The following is a 24,935-nucleotide window of genomic DNA, read 5'->3' on the forward strand; positions in this document are numbered from 1 at the left end:
TAAGACACAAAATCTGATGATTCCCTTGGCTCCCAAAGGGGGGTAAAACTGCAAGACACTTGTTCGAAATTCTCCCAAATCGCTCCTTCTTCTTCACCATCTGGAGTGTTATTTGTTGCCTAAAAACTGTGATCCCACACACATTGCGAATTTAGGAACCCTTTTTTTTTTTAATGAGATCTCCCTAAAACTGGTTGAAGAGAAACTTTCTTTATGTATGACATCCTATTCTAGAAGTTTTATATACCTTTTTAAGATATATACAAGAAATTATGTCCAAAATATCAAAAATAGGCTAAAATTATCCAAAAATTCCAGTCATTTTGAACCATCCATATTACAGACACTAACACTAGTGACTAATATGACATTGAGTCTCTAGATTAATAAGGAAGCTAGATGATGATGCACTCTAGGGTTTTTCACACTATGTCCACATAGCAGCACGACAATGGGGCTCCTACCTCTATCTCTAATTCAACCTAGTGATCACTAGGTCCCCATACAGTCATCTTATGTTTCAAGGCATGCTTCTAATGGATTTAGAGTTGAAGTTTTTATCTCTAGTTGCTTGCATGCATTTCTAACAATAATTTCAAACGTAGTTTAGTAATCCTTTATGAAGCAATCCAACCAAGCTTCTACAAGAGGTATTTCATATCATAACTCCTTTCTCAAGAGTGTGAGATTTCCATGAGGCTTAATGCTTAGAGCCTTTAGGGTCTTTGCCCTTAAGAGCACACTTATAAGTAGTGGTTCTAAAAATATCAATTTGTGTTTTTAAGAAAGCTAATCTAACAGCAATATAAAAGCAAACCCTTGGTTTATAAGGTTTCAATCCTTTAGATAAGCCTAGATATGGATTTATTGAGTTTAGAAGTCCTATCTTCTTCTTCTTTTTTACCCTATTTTTTTAACATTTCTCTCTTCAAGAAGACAAATAATTTATATGAGCATTATTAGTACACATTTAATTTCTCCAATGCTCATGTCAAGTAGAAGGCTTTCAATAACCACATAAGTAAACATCATACATATACTATTGTCTTCTATTTAAGGTGAAGGCACTTGGATAAAGGTGCCGATAGGGGAGCTCCACTTGTCTTTATGACTTTTCATCTAACTTTAGTGGTGCTACTCTTGGCTACCATGATAATCCCTCTCTTTGATGATTGGGTTCCTTATATGTCCCACGTAGAATCTCTCGATATCCAAGCTTTGTTCCACAACATTTCTAGCAAGATATCACTTGGAGGATTTGATACTCGTGCAAGCTTGAGGTGGCTCAAGGGATTTCTTTCTCTTTCTCTTCTCTCCTAGTATGGGAGCTTGATTCATCTTCTCTCTCTCTCTCTCTCTCTCTCTCTCTCTCTCTCTCTCTCTCTCTCTCTCTCTCTCTCTCTCTCTCTCTCTCTCTCTCTCTCTCTCTCTCTCTCTCTCTCTCTCTCTCTCTCTCTCTCTCTCTCTCTCTCTCTCTCTCTCTCTCTCTCTCTCTCAACCAATATCTGTAGTGATGGAGCACTAAAATGATGGTGGATTTCCCAAAAAGATGCTTAGCCCAAAGGCTAAGTGTCTTATATAGTCTTTTTGGTTGTCACTTAGAACTAACTATTTCTAAGCTATCTACTTAGATTGCTTCTAATCTAGCCCTACCTATCCTCTTTGTTGGTGAGTGGTGGTATGTTTCTTGCAATGGTTAGTGGTCAATGTATTTCTCTTCATTCTATCCATGTTGATGGTCCCAATGATCAACCATTCAATATCATCAATGATGATGGAGGTGTAGGAAATTAGCATTACAACTCATGTTGATCCGTTCAACCACATGGTGGCTTGAGAAGGTACTTGTTGTTTGGGTTGAAGTGTAGGTATGGACTGGTTGACAATGAAACTTGATGGTGATGATGATGATGATGTTGCAACGATGGTTCCAATTTAATTTTTATTTTTATTTTTAAAAATAAAGGGTTTAAAGCTTTATTTTCATCCCCCATCCATTATAAACCCTAAACTCACACATAGAGGGGGCAAGGGTATTACAAATTAGCACTCATTTAGGAGGCAGATAATGCTAATTGCATATAGCAAAATGACTGCAAGTCAAGAAAAAGTGCAACATGCTATAATTAATTTCAAAAGGATAACATTTTTCAAATTGCATTGTATTATTTTAGGCATCATTATTTACCAAAGTGACAACAAATTTGGGTTGTGCTATTACTATAATGTATTTGAGAGTCAGGTTCACTCCCATACCAATTGTAAAATATCTTGAAGTGGATAGAAAGACCTCTAGCCATGAGAGGTTATTAGCACTAATCTTCAATTCACTTTTGACATGATCGATTTGATTAAGATAAGAATTATGCATGTATTAAAAGGGACTGGTCAAGAGCCTAAAAAGTGCGAAGGGTGTCCAACTTATGGAGGGAAACCTAAATCTCAAACCCATGTATGAAAGCTAAAAAGTGAATAGAAGTGCTCATTCTCATGTGTGCAAATTTGAGAACTACCTTCTTATTTTTTTCATCCTATCTTCTTGTGCATCACATTGAGAGTGAGAGTGAGACAATGAAGGACTTGGAGAGTGAAGCTTCTCTCTCGACTCATTTTCTTCTCTTCTTCCCCTTCTTCTTCCATAGCTTGGAGGGTGAAAAGTGGAGTTGATACTGAGGTCATATCCCTTCATCTTTACATTTCCTCTCTTTATGGAGTGCTTTCAAGGTAGATCAATTGGATGGAATAGTGGACTTCAAGAGTATTCAGCTACAATGCATATGGTCGAGAAGGTGAGTCTACTATGACCTCTTGGTTGTTTAATTTCTTACTTGCTTGGAATAGTGAGGAGAGAGTAGATGGTGAGGAGATTGGATTGTAAGTCGACCGTAAGAGGTGGTTGAGTCCAAGAGCATTGAAGATTTAGAAACAATAGTGTCCCATCCAACACTCCACATTTCTTATGCATAGCTCCATAGCTTGGCATTAATGGACTTGGAAAATGGTTCAATGCAATTGCCTTGGATACTATGGAGCTTCTTCTAATTCCATACAATGAAAAGTAAGTAGTTTAGCCCTTCTTTCTCAATTGCCAAACATATTTTCTTTTGCTTAATTATCTTCATATGATTGTTATTTTTCCCATTGGAGCTTGATTGCCATTGATTGCATGGATAAACATTGTTATTTTCTTAATTCTCTAAGTGGAACCCATGAAAATGCCAAGATATAAGTTAAACAAATCAAGACTTCCATCAACATTTAGACTTTTGTTGCTTGTTAAGTATCCTAAACTTCATGTTTTTAAAATAGAGGTGCAAAAGGATTGATCAAAGTGTTTGAAAAAATGTCTCCAATGCCTAATCTTCTTGCCAAGATGGAGTACAAACTTCTTATGGTCAATTCTATATCAAAAGATCTTAAGATAGTTGATAATACAAATGACCATAAATAACTTAAAATTTAGACTTTATTTGGTTGATTTTTAGACTCATCAAGAAGATATCCAATCATGTGGCTAGAGAGTAATTGCAAATGCTAGATTATTGATTTTTTTATTTTTCTTAAATCACAAATTTATAAAGATAAAATCAAATAAAGTTACCTTTGAGATAGAGTTCTACTCAAAAGTTCGACCATTGCAAAATAAATGTAAATCAATACTCTTTTTGTGTAAACGTGTACAATTTTCTGAGGAATATTACAACAGTAAGCATGTATAGTGTTTAAGAGCAAAGGTATCATAGTGCATGATCACCAAGAATATCGAGGTGCAAGAAGAAATTTATTTTAAAGGAAAATGAAGGTTTACAAGAGATCAATTATAAAGAAGGGTAAAAAGGATACCAAAATGAGATTGACCAAAGAGGTAAACAAGAACTTAATGATGAGAAAAGTGGATAGGCCAAAAAGGAGGCCACTGAGAATATGGAAGTGGACAAGAAAGAAGAGGTGCCCAAAACTACACTAGATGAAGACATGCCCTCAATATCTCTAGCAAGCAAAGTATTAGAGAAAGCTCAAAAGGCCCCAATGACCTTTACAATGGATGCCACTGCTAGGAGAATTCCTCACAATAAGCAATAGATTTTTTATGTCTTATTATAAATATTCTTGTATGTTATTATGTTGAAAGTAAAGAGAGATTTGCTTCAATTTCTTTCCTTATAATTGTGATCGAAGTAAAGAGATTTTTACTTCAAATTTTTTGCAATGTGTACTATTCTCCCTTCTCCTTGACATCCACAAAATTTTCCAAAAAAATGTTTCTCAACAAAAAAGTTAAACCAAACACATACATAAGTTTTTCTAATGTGATGTAGAAACTTACCCTTTTGTCATTATTTTTGAAGAGAAATGAGCTTGGAAAAATAATATCTACATGATTATCCAACCTTTAGAGTTGTAATAACTTCCTAGTTGTTCATATATCAAGTTCCAATGCAAAATATTGACTAAAGTCATCAACAATTTTGGTATGACGCAACTAGACTAGCACCAAAAAGATGCCATCTACTATAATAAGGGCTAATGATAAAATATTGAGTGGTCATCATGTATTTACGAGAAATAGATTCATGGCTTATCTTACATGTTATCTTGCCTTATATTCTAGTATTTCATCCTTCATCAACAAACTAGAAGACATCATTATATAGTAGTCTTTTCACTAAGAGCATGGCCCTTGTTCTACTTATCTCAACATTGGAAAAAAAAGTCAACAAACTCATCCACAAGTGTAAACAAAGCGATCTTGCTTATCCTACTTGAGATATTAGGCATGATCTTCTTACATGTATTTACGAGCAATAGATTTTGCCTTCTATTCTAGTATCTCATCCTTCATCAACAAACTACAAGACATCATTATATAGTAATCTTTTCATTAAGAGCATGGTCCTTGTTCTCCTTATCTCAACACTGGAAAAAAAGGTCCACAAACACATCAACAAGTGTAAACAAAGTGATCTTGCTTATCCTGCTTGAGATATTATGCACAATGTTTTTCATAACATAGAAAACATTTTGCACTTGTGGCCTTTATTAGTAGTTGGGATTGGCAATGGCCATTTAAATATTTAAATTTTAGGAAAAGGAAGGGGAGATATTGTGTATGATTGGCATGCTATATGGGGGCAATATACAAATGCTCATAAAATAATACCCCATTCTCTACAATCTATGCTTTCTCCATGCATTTGTACATTTCTTCTCTAATGGGACCATGCAAAACATCAATAATTTCAACAACAGACTCAATTGATTGCCATTCCTCAAGATTAGATGGGTAAATTCTACAAACAAAAATATATATTTATCATAATTAAACCTAGTGGCAAGACTACAAAAAGATAAACATTAATAGTTAAATTCACAACTACGTCTATGCATTGAAAGGTTTGAGGTTCCAAGTTACAAATGGAGCTCTCAATGCATAAGCACATGTTGTACTAGTATCTCTTTTACACTCATCTTTCTTGATCCAAGTCTAAAGTTTTTGATTCTACCCTTCTAAGTAGAGCTGAATGAGCTCCCACAACTTGGACCTTTAATGTGTATTGTCTGATGCATGGTGATCTAGCTATCTCTCTTGCTAGTAGTAGGAATCCATACTCCATGATTTTGAAATGAGTCAAGCATTGATATGGATGTAATCTAAGACGTTAGGAACCTAGATGAAGGTCAAATTTTAGTATCCATGGCTAAAAGAGAGGGAGGAAAACGAATAAGACAAAGAATGGAGGAAAAAGATGAAACAAAACTTTGAAGCGCTAAGGTATTTTGTGATTTGAATTTAGACTTGATCACAATTATCATGCAATCATGATTATCATTATGTCATCGATGTAAAGGGGACTAGACCCTATGCCATTTATTTAAAGATTATCATTACCGCAACCTCCAGAGTTAAAATATAGATATTAAGATAAAAAATTTGTAAATATAAATGGTTGTATCGTTTTTAGAATAATTATACAATTTTTTTTCCAAAAATAGGAGTTTTGTAACATAGGCTTTGCTCCCATTGCCATAGAGCACACCCTCTCTAGATCCTAAAAGGTGTTTTTAAGAGCTCAAGCATCCCTTAATGTTTTTCAAAATGCAAGCATGTGACTTTCAATCCCATAAGGCCTACTACCTTTTCCACACCTAGTTGCACAACTATCGTGTTGGTAATGCATGTTTAGAAAATAGGAGAGTAACTCTACCCCTCTAAGTGTCATAAAGCTCTATAGACACCATGAAGCCCTCATAATTCTTCTCCCTCTTTGCTCCCTCATAGCTCAACATTGTGTCACAAATAGTTCTACCCTTGCCTATCAAGGTGGTCCACTAGTAATGGATCAATTTTAACAAGAATAAGAGAAGTGTCGCCACTACAATCAACCTTCATCCATTAATAATCATGTAAAGAGGTCATCACTAGTAATGGGTCAATTTTATCAAGAATAAGAGGAGTGGCGCCACTACAATCAACCTTCATCCATTAATAATCATGTAAGATGTCATCCCTAATCTCAATGGCCTTGTATATCACTACTACAAATAACAACCATGTAAAAATCCCCCTTAAGTAACATGGAACTTACTTACAATACACCTACTAATCCTACTATATGTAAATACTTTAAGTTGCATCAAGTAATACAAGCTTTAGCTCTCTTGCTATCTATTTCTCTTGTTTGTGCATGCCCTACTATGTGAGAGTGTGAGCAAGAGTGAGAATGAGAGGGATCCATTACCATTCTTCTGTATTGAATCATCCCTCAACTCTTACATGTGAAGTAGCACCATGATTGATAAACAATTCAAGGTGGGGAGGCTATGTCCATCAAGGTCTAAGAGTTTTGCTTTCTTCATGGTGATTGGGTGAGTAAGCATATTGCATTTGAGTTAGTTATGTCTGAGTGGGCTCCTAGGGAGAATGCAAGCCTAGCTTGGTTTTCATCTCACCATCACTAGGTGATTCCATAGAACCTTGATCACAATATTCTCAAACAACATAGCAAGTGCTAGAGCCTTAAGCTCATACCATCTACTTGTACCTATCTATTACATAAGTCTACTTATGAATTTTAAGAAAAATTTCAAGGAAAAGCATTTGCATAGAATGTTGATTTGGGTTTTTTAAAAGAAAGCTACTTTTCTAGATCTTATGATAAACCAATTGTCTCAAGTAAAAGTACTAAGAAAGAACTTTTGTAATATATTATTAAGAGGTTAAACAAGGCTAATAGAAAGTGTTTGCCAAAAGTAATCATGATCCTAAATATGTGTGTGCTTTAATTGTTGTTCACGAGAAAGAGAAAGACAAAAAGAAGAAGAAGAAGAATGGATTTCTTAAAAAACAAATAGTATTCTTGATGACAATAATGAGTTGAAAATGAAGAGGAATGGGAGAGGAAGAGATGAAAAGAAAATGAAGATGATGAAGAGGAAGAGGAAGAGGAAGAGGAAGAGGAAGAAAATGAAAGAGGTGTATTTATCTTTTAACTTTTCCATTAGGAGATAGGAAGGAATTTTCAACAACGCCATGGCCTTCCTGATAGGAAGACCGAGAATATATTTAGAATGGGAGACACAATGAGAGGGTAGGATATTATGGTGGTGACATTGATTGTAAATAATGCGCTTTTAGGCATAAGGTTACTTATTTAATTTTTTAATGTCACCCATCGTTAATTTATTTTTTTTGTTTAAGCATTTGAAATAGATGATATAGGAAGGTGCTTTTCTAGTGAGTATTAAGATGAAAGTATTTGAATTTGAAGCCCAAGTTCTTATATTTAGCTATCTTAAGGGCTAATAAGCATTAAAGGACATCCAATTTGTCATGTGGCTACTGGCTCAAAATTAAAAAGCTTTTTGTAGATGTAGACATCACAAGGAAAGCCAAGTACATTAAGATGGTGACATAAATGACTATTAGAAAGTAAAGGGATAATAGTGTCATTTATGTGCCACCTCTCCTTTTGCAAAAATGATGATTGCTATAAAGGAAAATAATAATGTCTTGTTTGTATGCCACCTCTCCTTTTGTAGCATTAGTAATGTGTTCTGTGTATGCCACCTCTCCTTTTGTAGCATTAGTGACCACCAAAAAGGAAAATAATAATGTGTTCTTGGTACGTAACATTGGTGACTACTTCAAAGTTAAAGTATATCTACGCCATCTCTCATTTGCTATACACATGTACCTCTTCGTATGCACATATACTCATACAAAGATGTGTGTGTGTGTGTGTGTGTGTGTGTGTGTGTGTGTGTGTGTGTGTGTGTGTGTGTGTGTGTGTGTGTGTGTGTGTGTGTGTGTGTGCGCGTGTGCGTGCGCGTGTGCGTGTGCGTGTGCGTGTGCGTGTGCGTGCGTGCGTGCGCGTGCGCGTGAGTGCGTGTGCGTGCGGGTGCGTGCACGTGCGCATGTGCATGTGCGTGCGTGTGCGTGTGCGTGTGCATGTGCGTGCGTGTGTGTGTGTGAGGGCCCATCTAAGTGGCATGCATTTTGTAATTAAGGGCAAGTGTATGTGTGTTCCATATAAACAAAATTTGTATTTTGTGATCCCAATAAGCTCATTTATGCCATAGATGTGCATGTTTCACAACTGACAAAAATATCCCTCTTAAGTGAGTAATACAAGGCTACAATATATTGAAGGGAAAGATTGCAAAACATATAAGAGGCATCAAAGTGGCTTTTTAAATATGTTAAACATAATTTTGCAATCTCTTACAAACTTAAAGGTGCAATCATTCATGATTTATTATTTAATATCTAACATATATGTTAGACAAGAGTGTGCTTTAGGTAGCATTTACTTGTAAATTAGTTGAAATAGATTTATAATTATAAAAGCCTTTATATTTGTAGCCAAGAGGTATTGAGTGCCCCTAGTCAAGATGAAAAACCAAGAGGTGTAGAGCATGTGGGTTTGGATCTCTACCTTCTTAGTTGTCTAAAGCACATGGAAGTGGAGCCCTTTGAACTTAAACAAAATGGTTTGCATGTAAATATTCTGCTTTCATTATTACATGACTATTTGTTTCACAAGCATGAGTGCTACTGTATCTTGATATCTACTTTATGACAATGACTTCCTTGCCAAGTGGTATGGTAGTGGGGAAGCATGAACTACTTAAGAGAAATCAATTCCTAAGTAGGTGGCATGGTGATCACATATGACCTACTCAAGAGAAAAGATTGATTGGTGCAAGCTTATCAAAACCCTATCATCGATAATAATTTTATTTCACAACTAGCATAATAACTTCATTTTTGTTTGAAAAGAGAAACATCAATCTTCAAAGAAAGCTTCATTGGAAAGTTTACACAAGCCCTAGAGTATCACTGACAGTGCAATGGATTGTTTAATTTATGAAAACATGCAATCAAAACTTTGTTGTAAGATTAAGGTTTATAATAAGCATTTCAAATCCACAATTAAAAAATATTGTCCAAGTTTATAGAATGATTCTTGCATTTTGTGATTAAGTAATGAGGCACGCCACTTCTTTATAGGGCACCATGCCCCTTACTTGTTTTCTACCACTATGTGCTTAATTGGAAAGTTTCCAATGATAGGCAAGCCTTACCATCTGAACCCCAAAGCCATGAGGTGCTTTTCTTTTTTTGGAGATTTTTTGTAAGATAAAGATTTAAACCCAATCTCCACACCAAGAGATTACTATATCAAGAAATCTGGAATATGTTTCTAGCACCCTCAAGGCACACCTTCATTCAAGTCCTAATACTCAAGCTCACAACTTGAGCTATAGTACAATAATCTCGCTCAAACACACATGTTGCTAGATCTCCTAACGCCAATCTTCACAACCAGAGCTCTATTAAGAGGGTGTATACTACACTAGACTAAAGATACAATTCATGATTTTGTCCACTTGTGCTCTCTACAAGCTTTGATGGATATGTAGACAAGATATTGGATGGAGGACTATGTGTGCATAATATGTGAGTGCTCGAAATTGTGAATTCTTAGAGACTGGCATGAAATTTTGGGGTCTAGGCACTTTCCCCAATGGTAGGCATAGGGAATCGTCATAAAGTGTTTACATCACTAAACACAGGTGGCAAGTTGATCAAATCACCATGGGTTGTAAGAAATCTGACAATCCAAATGGATCTACTATCGGCTAACCCAAGCATTATGTTTATAAACATTTAGTGACACTCTTGAATATCTGGTGAGGACTCACACATGTTCTTATAGTTCTCCATCTAACATGTATTTAAATCACCATGAAAGACCATAGAAGTGCATGAGTGTAAAGATTCCTTAGCCACCATCAATGTACCTTCAAGTTAGTGCATGAGTGTAAAGAGTCCTTAGCTAGCATCAATGTACATTCAGGTTAGTGTGATTGTAAATTCTTTTACCTATCCTATTCTATTATTTTAATTGTGGCTAAGGGAAATCCCAAACCTCTAGAGGGCCTCCTGACCTTAGAGTAGTCCCAAACCTTATTTGAATTTTGGAATCTCTCTCTCTCTCTCTCTCTCTCTCTCTCTCTCTCTCTCTCTCTCTCTCTCTCTCTCTCTCTCTCTCTCTCTCTCTCTCTCTCTCTCTCTCTCTCTCTCTCTCTCTCTCTCTCTCTCTCTCTCTCTCTCTCTCTCTCTCTCTCTCTCTCTCTCTCTCTCTCTCTCTCTCTCTCTCTCTCTCTCTCTCTCTCTCTCTCTGGGTGAAGCAAAAACTATAGAACAACACTTGCTCAAATATGCAAATTGGTTCCCACATTGTGGATATATCCTCATGTGTGTTCAATGTCTATTTTTAAATACCTTTATATGTGAACTTTTCCTAAATAAAACACAACTCTTTTCTATTGAATTTGTGAATAATCCCTTTATATGTTACTCTTCTATATGTAAAAAATGTGCAAAAATGGTATTGAAAAATCCCTTATATTGAACTCATGTGATACATACATATATTTATAATTCATCCACCCAAGCTCGTGAAGCATCACAAGCTATATGCATCTCTCTCTCTCTCTCTCTCTCTCTCTCTCTCTCTCTCTCTCTCTCTCTCTCTCTCTCTCTCTCTCTCTCTCTCTCTCTCTCTCTCTCTCTCTCTCTCTCTCTCTCTCTCTCTCTCTCTCTCTCTCTCTCTCTCTCTCTCTCTCTCTCTCTCTCTCTCTCTCGAGCAGCACCTATGGAGAAGAGTCAATGGACTTGCCAATCAAGGCAGGTGCATGGGGTGAGATGGGGTAGTGATAGTGCAAATGAGATAGGTTGGGGCAACAATGCACAAAGGGGCAGTAGTGCATGACACAATATGGTGCATGGCAAAGGGTTTAATGGAGATTGTTAATTAATGTTCAATATAATTTAGGAAAATTGAATGTCTATAAAAAGTAGATAGTAAATATGTAATAAATTAGTAATAAATGTTCATTTGTAAATGATATCATGACATGCTAATCATTAATATAATAAGAACAATGTTACTAATTATACTAATGCTTTATTACACACACATACACACACATGCCTTAACCATTCCCTCTCAAATGTTCAATCTAAAAAACCTTAATCCTAAGTCCTACTCTCCCTCTTCTTTAATAAACTAATTGTTTCCCGAACCTAACCCCTTATTTAAAAGTTTTAATTTTATCCCGTGAACCTATTCCTAATCCAACCATCTCATCCTTTAAACATAATCCCCACATCCAAAACCCTAACTTATGTGTCATTCCAAATACTCTAATCGTATCCCCTCCTAAAACCTAACCCTCACCCAAAAGTAATAAATCCTGGCTTGTCACTCATAAGGCATATAAACACATACACGAATGCTTGCATGCACATATGTATGTCCATGTGTGTGTACATGCATATACACACATAGACCCTAACATTAGTTCTTAACCCTTTGGCTCCTAAAATGACATCCCTAAAACTAACCTTCTTCCAAAACTAGATATGTTACACCCATATGTGCCCAATGCTAAATGGCATACACTTGCATACACGTACATGCCAAACCACACTAATCATATGCCTATATATATATATATATATATATATACATACATCCATAGAATATGTACTCTCTCTTGCTTTGTGTCTCATATGTCCATACATATGCACTCCCTATCGCTATGTGTCTCATATGTTGAGTTTAGGTGCTAGCCTCCCCTTTGTCTTGGCTACACATGTGAGCTAGATCACCATCATGGGGATACAAATAAATGACTTAAGGAAAAGGGAGTGGTTGCATCACTATGTTCATACATGTCATAGTTTGCCCCAAAATTTCTAACTCTTTCCCCTCACATGCCTTGACTAAACACCTTAATGCTAAATCCTACTATCCCTCCTAGATCAAAAGGCTAATTGTTCCCCTAACATGACCCCTTATTCAAAAGTCTTCACATATGCACAAATACATGTGGCCACACGTGTGCTTGCACGTGTGCGTGCGCACGCGCACCCACACACACACGCAAATCTTAACATTAAGTCTTACCATTTGGCCCCCATAATGGCATTCCTAGTTCACCTTCTTGCCAAACTACACCCCCATGCCAATAACCCTAACTAGACCATGAGCATAGACACTTCAATTTTTTACTTGACCCAAAATCAACCCCCACCAAATCACCGATTCTCCCCCAATTCCTCGCTTTCCCCTTTTAAAAAGCTAAAAACCTCTGGCCCCTGAACTGTTATGAGAATGTAAGTGTATAATACATGTGCATTTTGTTGGAATAAAGAAGTTCCTAGCCTCCCATTTATAAGCAATGAACCTTCCCACCTTTAATTGTTGATGCTTTCTCCCCCATACTTGAGCCTTGATCCCCAATGCATGCCCTTCCCATGGATGGGATGAGAGAGAGAGAGAGAGAGAGAGAGAGAGAGAGAGAGAGAGAGAGAGAGAGAGAGAGAGAGAGAGAGAGAGAGAGCACATAACCTTTTACTTGCCACCCTTGGAATAACCCCCTTACTCTCCACCCAAGGAACATTTTGCTCTAGCACCTTGCTTTAGAAACACTAACCCTAAGTTCCAACCATCTAGTCTTAGAAGTGTAATTCTAATTTGTCTCCCCCCAAACTTGAAGTACCCCCAACTCCATCACACATGGAAAAAAGTCAAGGAAGGGAAGTTCACTTTGCTTTCCTCACAATGCAACTTCACACGAAGCTGTCACGAAGTGACCTAGCATTGCTTGTGCAAATGAACATGCAATGAATGATTTCTCTCTAATGAGCTTGAATTTGTTATAATCCTCCATTGTGTTGTGATTTCTCTCATTTCCATAGGTGTGAACTGAGAATTTAATGATTAGATTTCTCTCATTTCCACAAGTGTGAGCTAAGAATTTAATCATTAGATGTTAGTTGTCATATATGGGACATGGAAAATGGTAGGATTAAGAGGAAATGCACCCAAGATGTGAATGTTGATTCATAACATTCCTTAGATGTAACCTAACCACTCCCTAACCATGAAATTGGTTGTCTATCATGTTCTATAAAACTCATCAGATGTGAATGCTATCAATGTGATATTAAGAGAACACATCATTGTGGTGGGAACACTTGTTGTCTCTAAATCCTAATCTATGCATTGAACTCCTCAATTCTAAATGTTATTTTTTTCTTTCACATTATCAAGTTGTTAGTGTGATCTACATGAGAATAGTGTGGCTTTTCTTGATGTGTCTAGCCTTGTAGGAAGGGGCTTATCATTACTTTATGTTATGATGTGGGGGCCAATACAAGGTCGGTAAACTTTCATGCCATCAATCTCCTTGCTTATGGTGCAAATGGTTGATTTCAATGCATAATCGTGGAACAAAGTAGAGAAGGGGTTGGGAAAACCTTTATATAAGCTATGATGGATCAAAATGCCATGTTGTTGTGCAAAAAAAAAAAAGAGGTCATATGCAAGGACCAAAAGCATAACAAAAATGAACTTGAATTGAACCAATGAGCTCATAAATCTAACCGATGAGTTGCTTCCCTAACATTACTAACCCATAGTACCAATAGAAAAGGTGAAGAAAATGATATGAGGGTGGTCATTGGTATGAAATGTTATAGGGGGCTGCATTGGCAACCTCAATAGCTCCTAGACGCCTACGGTTCGGGAAAAGACGGGTTCGCTTCAACCTAGAACTTATTCACCTTGACAAAAGTCCTTCTCAATTCTTTGGAAGAAGGAAATAAATCCTCTTCAAATTTTTAAAAATATAATTATATTTGTTAAATATATGTATAAGATACCCGCTCAATGGGGAATACTTCTTTCAGAGAAAAGGATTTACTTCCTCGTCCTCAAAATCTTAAAGGATTTACTTCCTCGTCCTCAAAATCTTTTTCCCGAGCCCTAGGTCACCCCACCAAGACGCCTTTGAAATTTTCCCTTCTTTTGACAAAGAGTTGCCAACCTCTTGTGCATTGGATAAGACGAGACTAAAACGCTGTATGCGCTTCGTACGCACACTAAAGGGGCCTGGAGGGATATGCTTTGGGACACAAGACGCATATGCTGCAAAATCCATTTTGTGATAAGCCAAGAGGTGCAGAATGGCGCCCGTCTAATCGATTGATCGAGGGCCGGGATCTCTCTCTCTCTCTCTCTCTCTCTCTCTCAACTAACAGCAGTTCCCTTGCCCCCCACGATATATACAGTTGCGCCTGCCTTTTTTCCCCGTTTTCTAAGCTCAAAAACAAAGCAAAAGCACGCCTACGATTTAACTAGATTTAATTGGAAGTTGACGCACAAGCAAGAAAGGGTCTTTCTGTCTCTCTCTCTCTCTCTCGTTCGTTCATACAAGGCTGCTTTCTGATCTTCTTCGTTGCTGTGTTTGTGCTGTTCCTTCGTTTCTGGCTGCTTTTCCTTCCTTCCTTCCTTTCATGGCCGACGCCCAGGCCTGACTCGCTTCGACCTTCCGTCGCTCCAAGCACCTTCCCTCTCCTGCGCCCGCCTCCCAGCCGCCATGGACAGCCGGAATCGACACCGATACCACCGAACTGCCTCAACTGCCGATGATCATGCACGACGATTCTCGCGAGCGCAGGCCAATTCCGGCTCCAAACTGGAGCTGGCATCTCACAATTTGCACGACGGACGACGTTTCCGGTCCTGTCTTTGGCAGCCGGAGGACGTTGCCAACGGAAGAGCAGCGCAGCAGACCGCCAGCAAGAACTGTTCCGAATCCCGGGCTATCAACAGCTCCTCGACGTCCACCGCGGCCATGGCTGGAGCCGCAGAAACGAGAATTCGAACAGGAATCGCAGCCTGCAGCAGCAGCAGCAACCCTGGCGGTCGAATTGAATGCGCCGGAGAAGCAGACGACGAAGGGACTGAGCATGCAGACCCTAGCGGCGATTTATGTTGTTGCCGGAGGCGAGGAGTCCATGATCGACATCAACGACAGTGCCTTCGCTCCTAAGCCTCGTGCTAGGATGAAGGCCTGCAGCTGCCGGACCGTTCGTTATAATTCTTCGAATTCCACCAGGTCCAGCACGGCAGAAGAAAACAGAAGTAGCGGACAGCATCAAGCAGGCCATTACCATGGCAATTGTACAAAGAATTGCGTCAATTGTACAGAAATTTGCTGTAAACCTACTACTGGCCGGCGTCAAGAAACTGTAGGTTCTGACACAATTACTAGGACGGCTGCAACTTTGTCCAACTGGTCCAGTGTTGCGAGATTACATGGTCAACCACATTGCAATAGCACGAGTGATCCTGAAGAGAATTGGCCCCTCTTGGTGCAGTCGAAGGCTAGTCATCTCGTAATTAACAAGAAGGCAGATTATGCATACCCCTGTACATCCACTCATAATAGCGGCCGTGTTCAGTATGACCTGAATCCCTCCGATTCCTGCTGTGACGATCAGGCCCGTATCCTTGAGCAGCAGTATTGGCCATCGTTGACAGAATCATCCATCATCAACAGCACCAGCAACTTCAACAGAAATTCTCAGCCTCTCAAGAGGTCTAACCGATATTGTGTACAACCATCTAATGCACCGCAGAAATTTGCATCCTCGCACCATCAACAACATAATGTAACGATGATGCCAAACCTGCCACATAACAGTAAAACAGAGCAGCTACACATGCCTCCAGTGCTGCTCATGCTCGACAAGGATTTCATAGTCACCTCTCCCTTGAAGCAGAACCTGCTGTTAACTTTGGCTCTGACTGACAAGAAGCACATGATGGATGATGCGAGCGGGCCGGAAACGGTAAAGTCTGGTTCATATCCAGCCGGAGAGAATAGGCGGCAGGTTCTGGTTGGCCAATTCGTAGCATTCTCATCATTCCTACACTTCATGTTAGGCCATGATGCCACAAGGGTTCGGACTGAGAGCAATGCTGGTGGCACATCTACCATCTCTGAGGTACGTGTATCGGTGTCGCATCACTCTTTATAATTTCCTTTCAGATGCTTATTTCAGGCACCTGCTCTTTTAATGTACTAATTCCACTGACACCTAGTCGTGTGTGGATTTCGCAGTCTTTGTCTGTGGAATACTTTGTAAGAAGATTCCAAGCCAAAGATATCGTAACTGAGATGGAGGTAATCAAGGCTGATCACTAAGGGTCGATCATACCGATTTCGTTATGTAATTCAACAGTTCCAAAGGGATCTCACTCATTTCCTCATGCAATTCATGCGCCAGGTAGAGTACTGTGCACTCAATTGGAAGAAGGTGGATTACATATGCACTCTATACGGGCAAAGAGTTGGGGTCTCCGTGACGCGCGCCATGTCCTTCCCAGATCCGAAGGATTTCTCCACACAAATGGCTTACAGACTACTGTACAAGAAGCTGTTTGGGCTGGTAATTTAGCTGGCAAAATTTCAGGCCAATGTAGCGAGCAAAACCTGCACTAAGACATTTTCTACTATATTGATCTCGTGGCCAACGCTAATTATCAGTGACCCCTCTGTACTGCAGGTGGTTGCAAGGCATGGCGTCTCAAAGCGGCACAGCTTCTCTCAGTGCATTCTGCACGTGTGGTGTGAAACTCAAGAGACCGCTAGAATTTTGCAAGAAGAATATGAAGGTGAGCAACTATCTAGGCCAACTTGTCCAAGCTAAGCTTATCAATCCATTATCCACCAGCCACTCTTCATGTGCTTGATTTTATACAGGAGTGGCACGGGAGCTTGATATAGCAGATGATGTGATCATGGTTCTCACTGTCGCTGAAGGATGGCATGCGCGTCCTATCTTTTATGAATCGGTCTTGAGAAACGCTGGAGCTTGATTAGGTGGGTACTCCTTAGGACTTCCACTGTATATATGAATATCATGTATCATGCACCATAGCCTATGTTTGTCAGACTGTGTTGTAAACAAATTACGGGCAACCCATTCTGCATGCAACCTGTACTATAAACTAAAAGACTCTCTCTTAAAAGCAAGAGGCCATCCTGTACATTCAGCATCCCGCTTGATGACAATAGGAAAGGCAACGTTTTGGGGCACATCTTATATAATATGCCTTCTGTTTAAGCACGCCCAATGAGGTCTGTGTGGGGCTGCGTGTTTGTTTAGAGTAGAGATTGGACAAAAGGTCTTCTGCCTAGCATGCAAATTAATGTAAGTTATGTCATAAATAATTATATACCCTAAAGCTTCTGCTTTCCCGTTATCTCATGTCTCTATACACACACTCACTCACTGTACACACACACACACACACACACACTTGCATACCCTATATCCATGTGTTAAATCCTTATGTCTTGTGCCTCTTAATTTCCAAATCCTTATGGTGATAAAATTGTGTGAAATACACTCATTGTTCAATCATAGCTTTGCTGTTTGTCGGCCAAACCCGCTTTTGTACATGGTGATAAAGTTACACGAAATACACTCCGCTACTGTACAATTAGATATTGCAATGGTTACTCAATGGAAATCAGTCCTTGTGGTAATAAAATTACATGAAATGCACTCGATACACTAGTAGTACAATAGCATGGGATGTAAACAAAGTTTATGGTTGTGTCGAGTCCTCAATGGTATATGTGATTTAAACCAAGCTTATCGATTATTTACCATGTTGTTGCCTTATTCACATGCACGCATACACCACACACGTGCACACACAATGAGGTTGGTCCCACACCAAATTGTAAATGTCCACTCGCAAGTGTTAACCAATCAAAGTACTTGTTTAGGGGTTGGGCATCCATAGTTCTTTATACATTGGAGAGGACATGATATGTTGTTTACTTGCTAAAAAAGGTGAACTCCTCGCCCAATGTTTGGCAGGGAGTTTCCCCTACCCAATTTGTAAACTTATAGACAATGGTGCACTTTTTTCATTTCCAATCGAAAAAAAAAATTAACATTATTTTTACTTTTTTGTAAAATGTGTCCTTTTGGTGTGTAAAGGCTTTGTGCCTATGTCCGCGCCAAAGTTCAAAAGGTGCATGCTCACACTTTGGTCAAGGGTTGGGTGTTTGCCATTTGGTGTGTAACCAACCTGAGGCACACCTTACAATCATTGCTCCCGCCACCTCACACCTAAATGCATATACCATCACAATAAAACATAATCTCACAACCTCAAGATACTATGAGAAATAATCAACTCTCACTTTCATCCACACCTTACAATCATTGCTCCCGCCACCTCACACCTAAATGCATATACCATCACAATAAAACATAATCTCACAACCTCAAGATACTATGAGAAATAATCAACTCTCACTTTCATCCACTGTCATAAATTAAAGGATGCACTCTTGAATGCACAGCTAGACCCTAAAAAACACCCATGTGTGCATCACACTTATTTTATAAAAATCTCCCATTTTTATTGTTAGACTAAATGACTTTATTGTTGTGGGAATTGAACTTGAGGCCATCTAGTCACTATGTGTTCAACTTAACCAACTTAGCTACACTTGTTTGGTTACACGCATGCACACACACACACACACACACTCTCTCTCTCTCTCTCTCTCTCTCTCTCTCTCTCTCTCTCTCTCTCTCTCTCTCTCTCTCTCTCTCTCTCTCTCTCTCTCTCTCTCTCTCTCTCTCTCTCTCTCTCTCTCTCTCTCTCTCTCTCTCTCTCTCTCTCTCTCATTATTTGCAATGTCAGTACTAGGCCCTAAAGTAATCAACAATAAATGTGAATTAGAGACCTAGGTGTCATATTGAAATTTTCCTAAATGTGTAATAATTAATACAAAATGGCTTTTTTTACCTTTTTCTCTAATGCTTACTCTAAAAAAATGTTTAGATTATCTTTTTATAATGTTTATTTACAAGCACATATTCAATTAAGCAAGCAACACTAATGTTTGCAAACTACTTACATGAACAATGTGATATTTGTAGTTGCTTATCATAGCTATGAAATACACTTAAGTTACCACCAATATTTCCATCTTAGCATCTCATTGTTGTAATGTCAACATCTATATAATTCCTTTTTCTCAGTGTTACCAAACCTTCAAATAATTGACATACTTTGATGCTATAAACATGGACTCATAAACTATAAGAAAAGGGGTCTTTAGAAGTAGGCATAGACACATGTTTTGATCTATTTTAAAAACTTACAAGCAAATCTATCCACACAAAAATAGGTGTGCCAAATTACCCGCATCTATTGTGCATCTTCCTTGGAATTTAGACGAGTTGATAGACATGAATTTAGATACCACAATAAATGCTGTATATTCTAGTTATCTAGAAATCTTAGAAATAGTTAGCTATATAATTACTTTAAAATAAAGCTACAATCATGCAATGAATAGCTTGATATTTTTTAATTTTAAAAATATGCACATTGGCCATTATTTATTATAAGAAGTCTAGGATAAGGAATTGATTCAACATATAAATGTCATATTCAACTACACAATAATAAATATTATAAAATGCAACAATTAAATTGACAATTCCAATATGATATGATAAAAAGAGTACTTAAACATTATCCTTTACCTATTCATAAAAACTCATGGACATATATATATATGCATTTCAAAGCTAGAATTTGGCTTGAATTACAAAAGACAACATTACAATCAAAGTGCCTCATGTACTTATAAAGCAAATCTAAGATATATATTGTGCAAGGATACATGTGTGTCAAGAACTAGGATAAGTATAGGACTGGCTAGGGCATATGGTAAGGATAGACTAGGCTAGGGCATATGGTAAGGATAGACTAGGCTACTACGTATAAGATAAGGTTGGTGCCACTTATGTCTAGTCTAGCTTAGCCTTTGTTGCTCCTTATTCCAAGCCTAGCCTTGCCTAAGTCTTGCCCTAATATTAGCCTAAATCTTTGGGTTAAGAGAAAGAGAATTTTGAAGAAATACAAAGATAATCTCTAATACAAAGAACAAGTGATGGTAGAGGAGGTGCAAAGAAAATCATCCTTGGAGGAGGAGAATGCATAATTGAAAGTAGCTCTAGAGCAAGTAGATAAGGACAAGAACATTCAAGAAGTGAAAGTGCCAAGATACAAGCAAACATCCATAGGCTACAAAGGAAAGAAAACATCAACTACTATATCTATGTTGTTGCTATCAATGAATGATGGAGTATAAAAGAGACACTTGAAAGCATTAAGATTAAGAATGCTCCATTAATAGCCTTTCTTGATTTACTATGTCCCTTGATATTTTGTATGCTTCTTTTTCATGAACTTTTTTTTTACCAGATAAAAATCAATGTGAGGCTTAGCAATTTGAGCTTCTAAAGACATTTTTGAAACACATATTTATTATAACAATTCAAAAGAACCTTAGTATCAAGCATTTTGCCTTGCTACATTGAGCAAGGTTTCTCTAAATGTCCTTAATAGTTTGTCCATCAAAGAAATTTAAATAATAGCATGTGTTACAACCAAGTTTAGTCACAAGCCTACGAGGCCCAAAACAATGTTAAAGCAAACACATTACCTAGTAGCAAAATAAAGCATATGAACTTGCCTCATCCATTTGAGCTTAGAGCTATACAACGAGTGCAAAATATCCATTGTTGCTTCTATAGGAAACTATTTTATATCAAAGAGAAAATGGAAGTGGAAGAAACTCAAGCCAAAAAGATAATTTGTTGTGAATATGAATATGATGAGTTCAAGCATATTTTTGTTGACATCGTTGAATTGCAAATGCACTATGGCTATTTCTACACGGTACACAATACAGCAAAGGTATTGACTTATTGTAATATGCCATTGAGGATTCAACATGATGCATTTATTTCTAGTAAGTTTGTTCCAAATTTACTTTCTCGATGATGTTTCAACATTGGAGTTTATTATCAAGCTTGATTAATGCAATATTGTCAAGGGGCACAAGTTGGAGGGAGTGTAGCTTACATAGTGAACTTCTAAATAGCCCATGTGAAAGATACCGTGATTGTCCCTCCATTTAGTGTGCAATGAAATTAAATTTAGTGGATGGCAGTAGATGAATTACCCAAGGAGACCCACATTGTTCCCTCCTGGATCTTCCAATGAACTCTATAGCCCAATATAATTTCCTAGCAAGTAGGTGATAAGTAGCTCAATCCACAGGGTTCTCTCCTAGATCTTCCAATGAACTCTATATCCTAATATAATTTCTAGGAAAGTAGGTGATGAGTAGCTCTACGTAGAAGAAGTCAAAGAATTCAATTTCAGTTGGCACTTCTGCAACAATATTAATACACTCAAGTGTATATTCAATTGTGACACTAATGCATTAGCATCACTACCTTATTCATTTTGCATGAAAGCAAACAAGTGTCCAAGGCCTTAAAGCCTGTCGCATGGAATGGAGACATGCTGGCATGCAATAGAAAGGTGTTGTCAAATAGGTCATGTCTTGGCAAAAATTGGGAAGCCATATTTTCAATTGATATTGAGAATGTACATTTTAATACTTTGCACTATCTCAGGTGCATATTCGGCAAGTTATTGAAATTACATGTCAATTATGCATATATAATGAAGCCTCCCTCTAGATGGAAAGCAGTGATTGAGAAAATTCAGGAGTACACATGGAGGCAAGGTTAAGATTCAAAAGGACCAAAAAAAACATCAAGTCTAACTCATGATGAAACATAGAAAACATTAACAAGTGGGACAAATATGAAGAGATTCCTGAGCAACATGGCTAGTAAGGCATCAAAGTCAAAGTTAAAGCCATAAAAATTAAAGATTGTGCAAATGCAATAAAGATGTGTAAAGAGAGCCTAATTTTAATAACACTCATGCCAAAATTTGGCATTCTTTTGATAAGCTAGTGTACATAATGCACAAAAGCATAACAAATAGTTTTACTTGAGCTAAATTCCATAAAGCTATTGACATTTTACAAAGTTACTTGCCAATGTGTAGGGAGAAACCAACATCACCCACTTCATGGTACTTTTTAAACTTTACTACTTACATGTTATTCTATGTTTCTATAGTTTGGCATTCTAAATCTAATATCAATGGCCCATATTTTTGCAACATATATCAGATACTCATGGATCATACTTTTTGGAGGAAGTGTGGGTCTTTGGGAATGTGGAGCACCTAAGGTATGGAGATGTCTTTTTATAGAGCTTATGGTGCATATTTCAAGAAAACATGCCATGGAGGTGGTCATGTCAAGAGCACTACCTTGTAGAAATGTTCAATTGGTTTTGCATGTGTACCTTCAATCACTCAATTACATTGGAGAATGCAAAGGATACCATGTTGACTAAATCTCTCAAGCAAGAAATTAAAGCACATAACAAAAAAAGGTGGCAAAACACATCTGCAATGAATACATATGTAGCATGGTGCATGATGAGATAAAGAGAGAAGGGTCAAAATGGGCTCATGTGTAAACCATGTGTGAAACCCCCTTAAACTCTTTTTAATAAATCTCATATATATATGTTGTCAGTTCAATGTGTTGCCATCCAATGTCAACCAATGTTTTGGTTCTTAAAACTAATTTTCCTACTCTTCTTCTTAGTTGGTTCACAATTGAGTGTGAGTGCACATCAAAGCAACAAAGTCCGTGCGTAAAAAATGTTTTATCTCTAAAGAATATTGTTGGAGGTCATGGGATCCTAGGCAAGCCTAAAATGCCAACAAAAAAAAAGGGTCCATGGAGCTTACAAGGTATTTTGCCCACTACAACTCATAAGCAAGTAGAATGACAATGTCCCGCCATGGTGGTGTCTTACTTGATCACGTGCCATGGCAAGCAAGCTCTCCTACAAGCTTTTTCTCTCTTTTTTTGGCATTTTAGGTATGCTTAACCTCTTGTTAACCTTTTCAGTCATAAAATTGACTTAAAACTTTCATATATTTTCATCAATATCAATCATGAGTGACATCATTACCAAGCTTGGCATCTAGCTTTCAATCACCAAAAACCTTAAAATTACATTCACTTTAAGAACAAAAAAATACAACTTATTTACAATGTAAAGAGATTGTATAACAAATATATTTGTAATCATAAGTAGACTACAAGGGCTTTTTACAAGGCATGATGTGGACAACAACATAAAACTCATTCCTTTTTTATCATTTGATTTTCTCATTAGCTTACTTTTGGTACTTTTTAGACTCAAGAAATAGACTAGTCATAGCATTGAGCATGATAGCCTTTTCGCTTGCATGTATGGCCCTTCTAATATGCCGGCAGCCCATAGTATCCTCCCATGGAGGCATGTACTAAAAGCATGCTACATCAACTCTTTCTTCACAAGAATGATCTTATCCACATTTGAAGTGATATTTATTGAGTGAAAAAAGACTAAATTTTTTTACTGATTTTTGTTGTTTTTGAGGACTGAATGATTGATTTTTGAGGGATTTAGAGTGATGTATGGTTGTTAATGGAAGTGTTTGAGAGTGTTTTGGATGATATTGATTATGTTTTGGAAGTTCATGATGATTCTTAGTAGAGATATGAAGCTCTGTGATGTTCTGATAGGTTTTGTTGAGGTTCTGATTGGTTCTGTATAGCTTCTGTTTTGTTTTAATTTTCTTCTGTATGAAGTATGGATTGATGATTGATGAAGATTGAGATCTTTTGGAAGCTTACTGAATAGTTTTTGATAGTTTGGAATGGTTTTAGTATGAGTTATGTGGTTCTGATGACCTTCTGCAACCCTCTGTTAACCTTCTATAGAGCCTTTGTATCTACTCTGTCTCTGCTCTGTAATTGTTCTGTATCTGCTCTAGTACTGTACTGTACTGTTCTGCAAATCTTTTGTAAGTGTTCTGTAGAATGTATGTGTGACTTTGGAAAATTTTTCTAACTTTTGGAAAGGATGAATATAAGTTCAAAAGAGCTAAAACAAATGGAAGAAGCAGCGGCTAAAGACTGAAGAGAAGACTGAGTGACAGTGACAGTAGTGAGCTATGAAGAGACACTGTAGTGGCTTTGGTGCCTCTTCACATCAGACATACCTCTTGGGAGGTGCATCCACGAACTAAGAAGGATTATTGAGAGTTATTATGAGAGTATTTTAGTGAGGAGATGATGTACTATTGATAGAGTGAGAGAGAGAGAGCCAGAGATAGTCAATTCTATCAAAACAGTGTAACTGTATATAAGAGATTGAGAGAGAGAACTATGAAAACATTGAAGATGAATAATATGTGATTGATTTCCATTCAAAGATGGTGTATTCTTTTATGTTCTTTGTTCTATTGATGGATTCTATGAAGATGTTGAAGAGTATGGTTGATTTTATCAAATCCGTGGGAGATATCTACTATGATGCTACATGAAGAATTGTTGTTTTCTTTGTTTTGGTTATCAAAAGAATAAAATAAAATCTTGTTGATGTTACAAGATAAATTTTATTGCAGTAGAATCCCCTTTTCCTTGGTGTCTCTCTAGGGGCACCAATAGTGTAAGTGTAGAGTACGATTGACAGGAGCTTTAAAATTGTAGGCTAAGTTTGCACATCTAGGGTGAACAAAGCATGTATGATAGAAATA

General features: G+C 37.6%; 1 protein-coding gene across 2 annotated transcripts; it reads left to right on the top strand.

Annotated features, from left to right (window-relative positions):
- The first annotated feature begins 14,662 nt into the window (after positions 1 to 14,662).
- Positions 14,663 to 17,648, top strand: LOC148037949 (uncharacterized). Of its 2 annotated transcripts, none has more exons than XR_015690735.1 (5): positions 14,663 to 16,369; positions 16,486 to 16,548; positions 16,652 to 16,843; positions 16,931 to 17,039; positions 17,128 to 17,150. XR_015690735.1 is itself a non-coding variant. In XM_087676994.1 (5 exons), exons 1-5 carry the CDS (start codon positions 15,005 to 15,007, stop codon positions 17,241 to 17,243), a joined length of 1,815 nt encoding a protein of 604 aa, XP_087533120.1. In that variant the 5' UTR covers positions 14,669 to 15,004; the 3' UTR covers positions 17,244 to 17,648. The 2 variants fall into 2 exon arrangements, 1 of the variants encoding a protein (XP_087533120.1); XM_087676994.1 differs by having other exon boundaries at positions 14,669 to 16,369; positions 16,652 to 16,813; positions 17,128 to 17,648.
- Positions 17,649 to 24,935: the final 7,287 nt, after the last annotated feature.

This window comes from Lygodium microphyllum, chromosome 4 (genome assembly GCF_053477565.2).
Source record: "Lygodium microphyllum isolate KBCC chromosome 4, Lygodium_microphyllum_v1.1.10, whole genome shotgun sequence".
In the NCBI taxonomy this organism is placed as follows: Eukaryota; Viridiplantae; Streptophyta; class Polypodiopsida; order Schizaeales; family Lygodiaceae; genus Lygodium; species Lygodium microphyllum.

Coding starts and splice junctions, on each gene's coding strand:
- LOC148037949 (XM_087676994.1), top strand. CDS start 15,005: ATGATCATGCACGACGATTCTCGCGAGCGCAGGCCAATTCCGGCTCCA. Junction 16,549..16,651: donor ATATCGTAACTGAGATGGAG/GTAATCAAGGCT, acceptor TTCATGCGCCAG/GTAGAGTACTGTGCACTCAA. Junction 17,040..17,127: donor TTTGCAAGAAGAATATGAAG/GTGAGCAACTAT, acceptor GATTTTATACAG/GAGTGGCACGGGAGCTTGAT.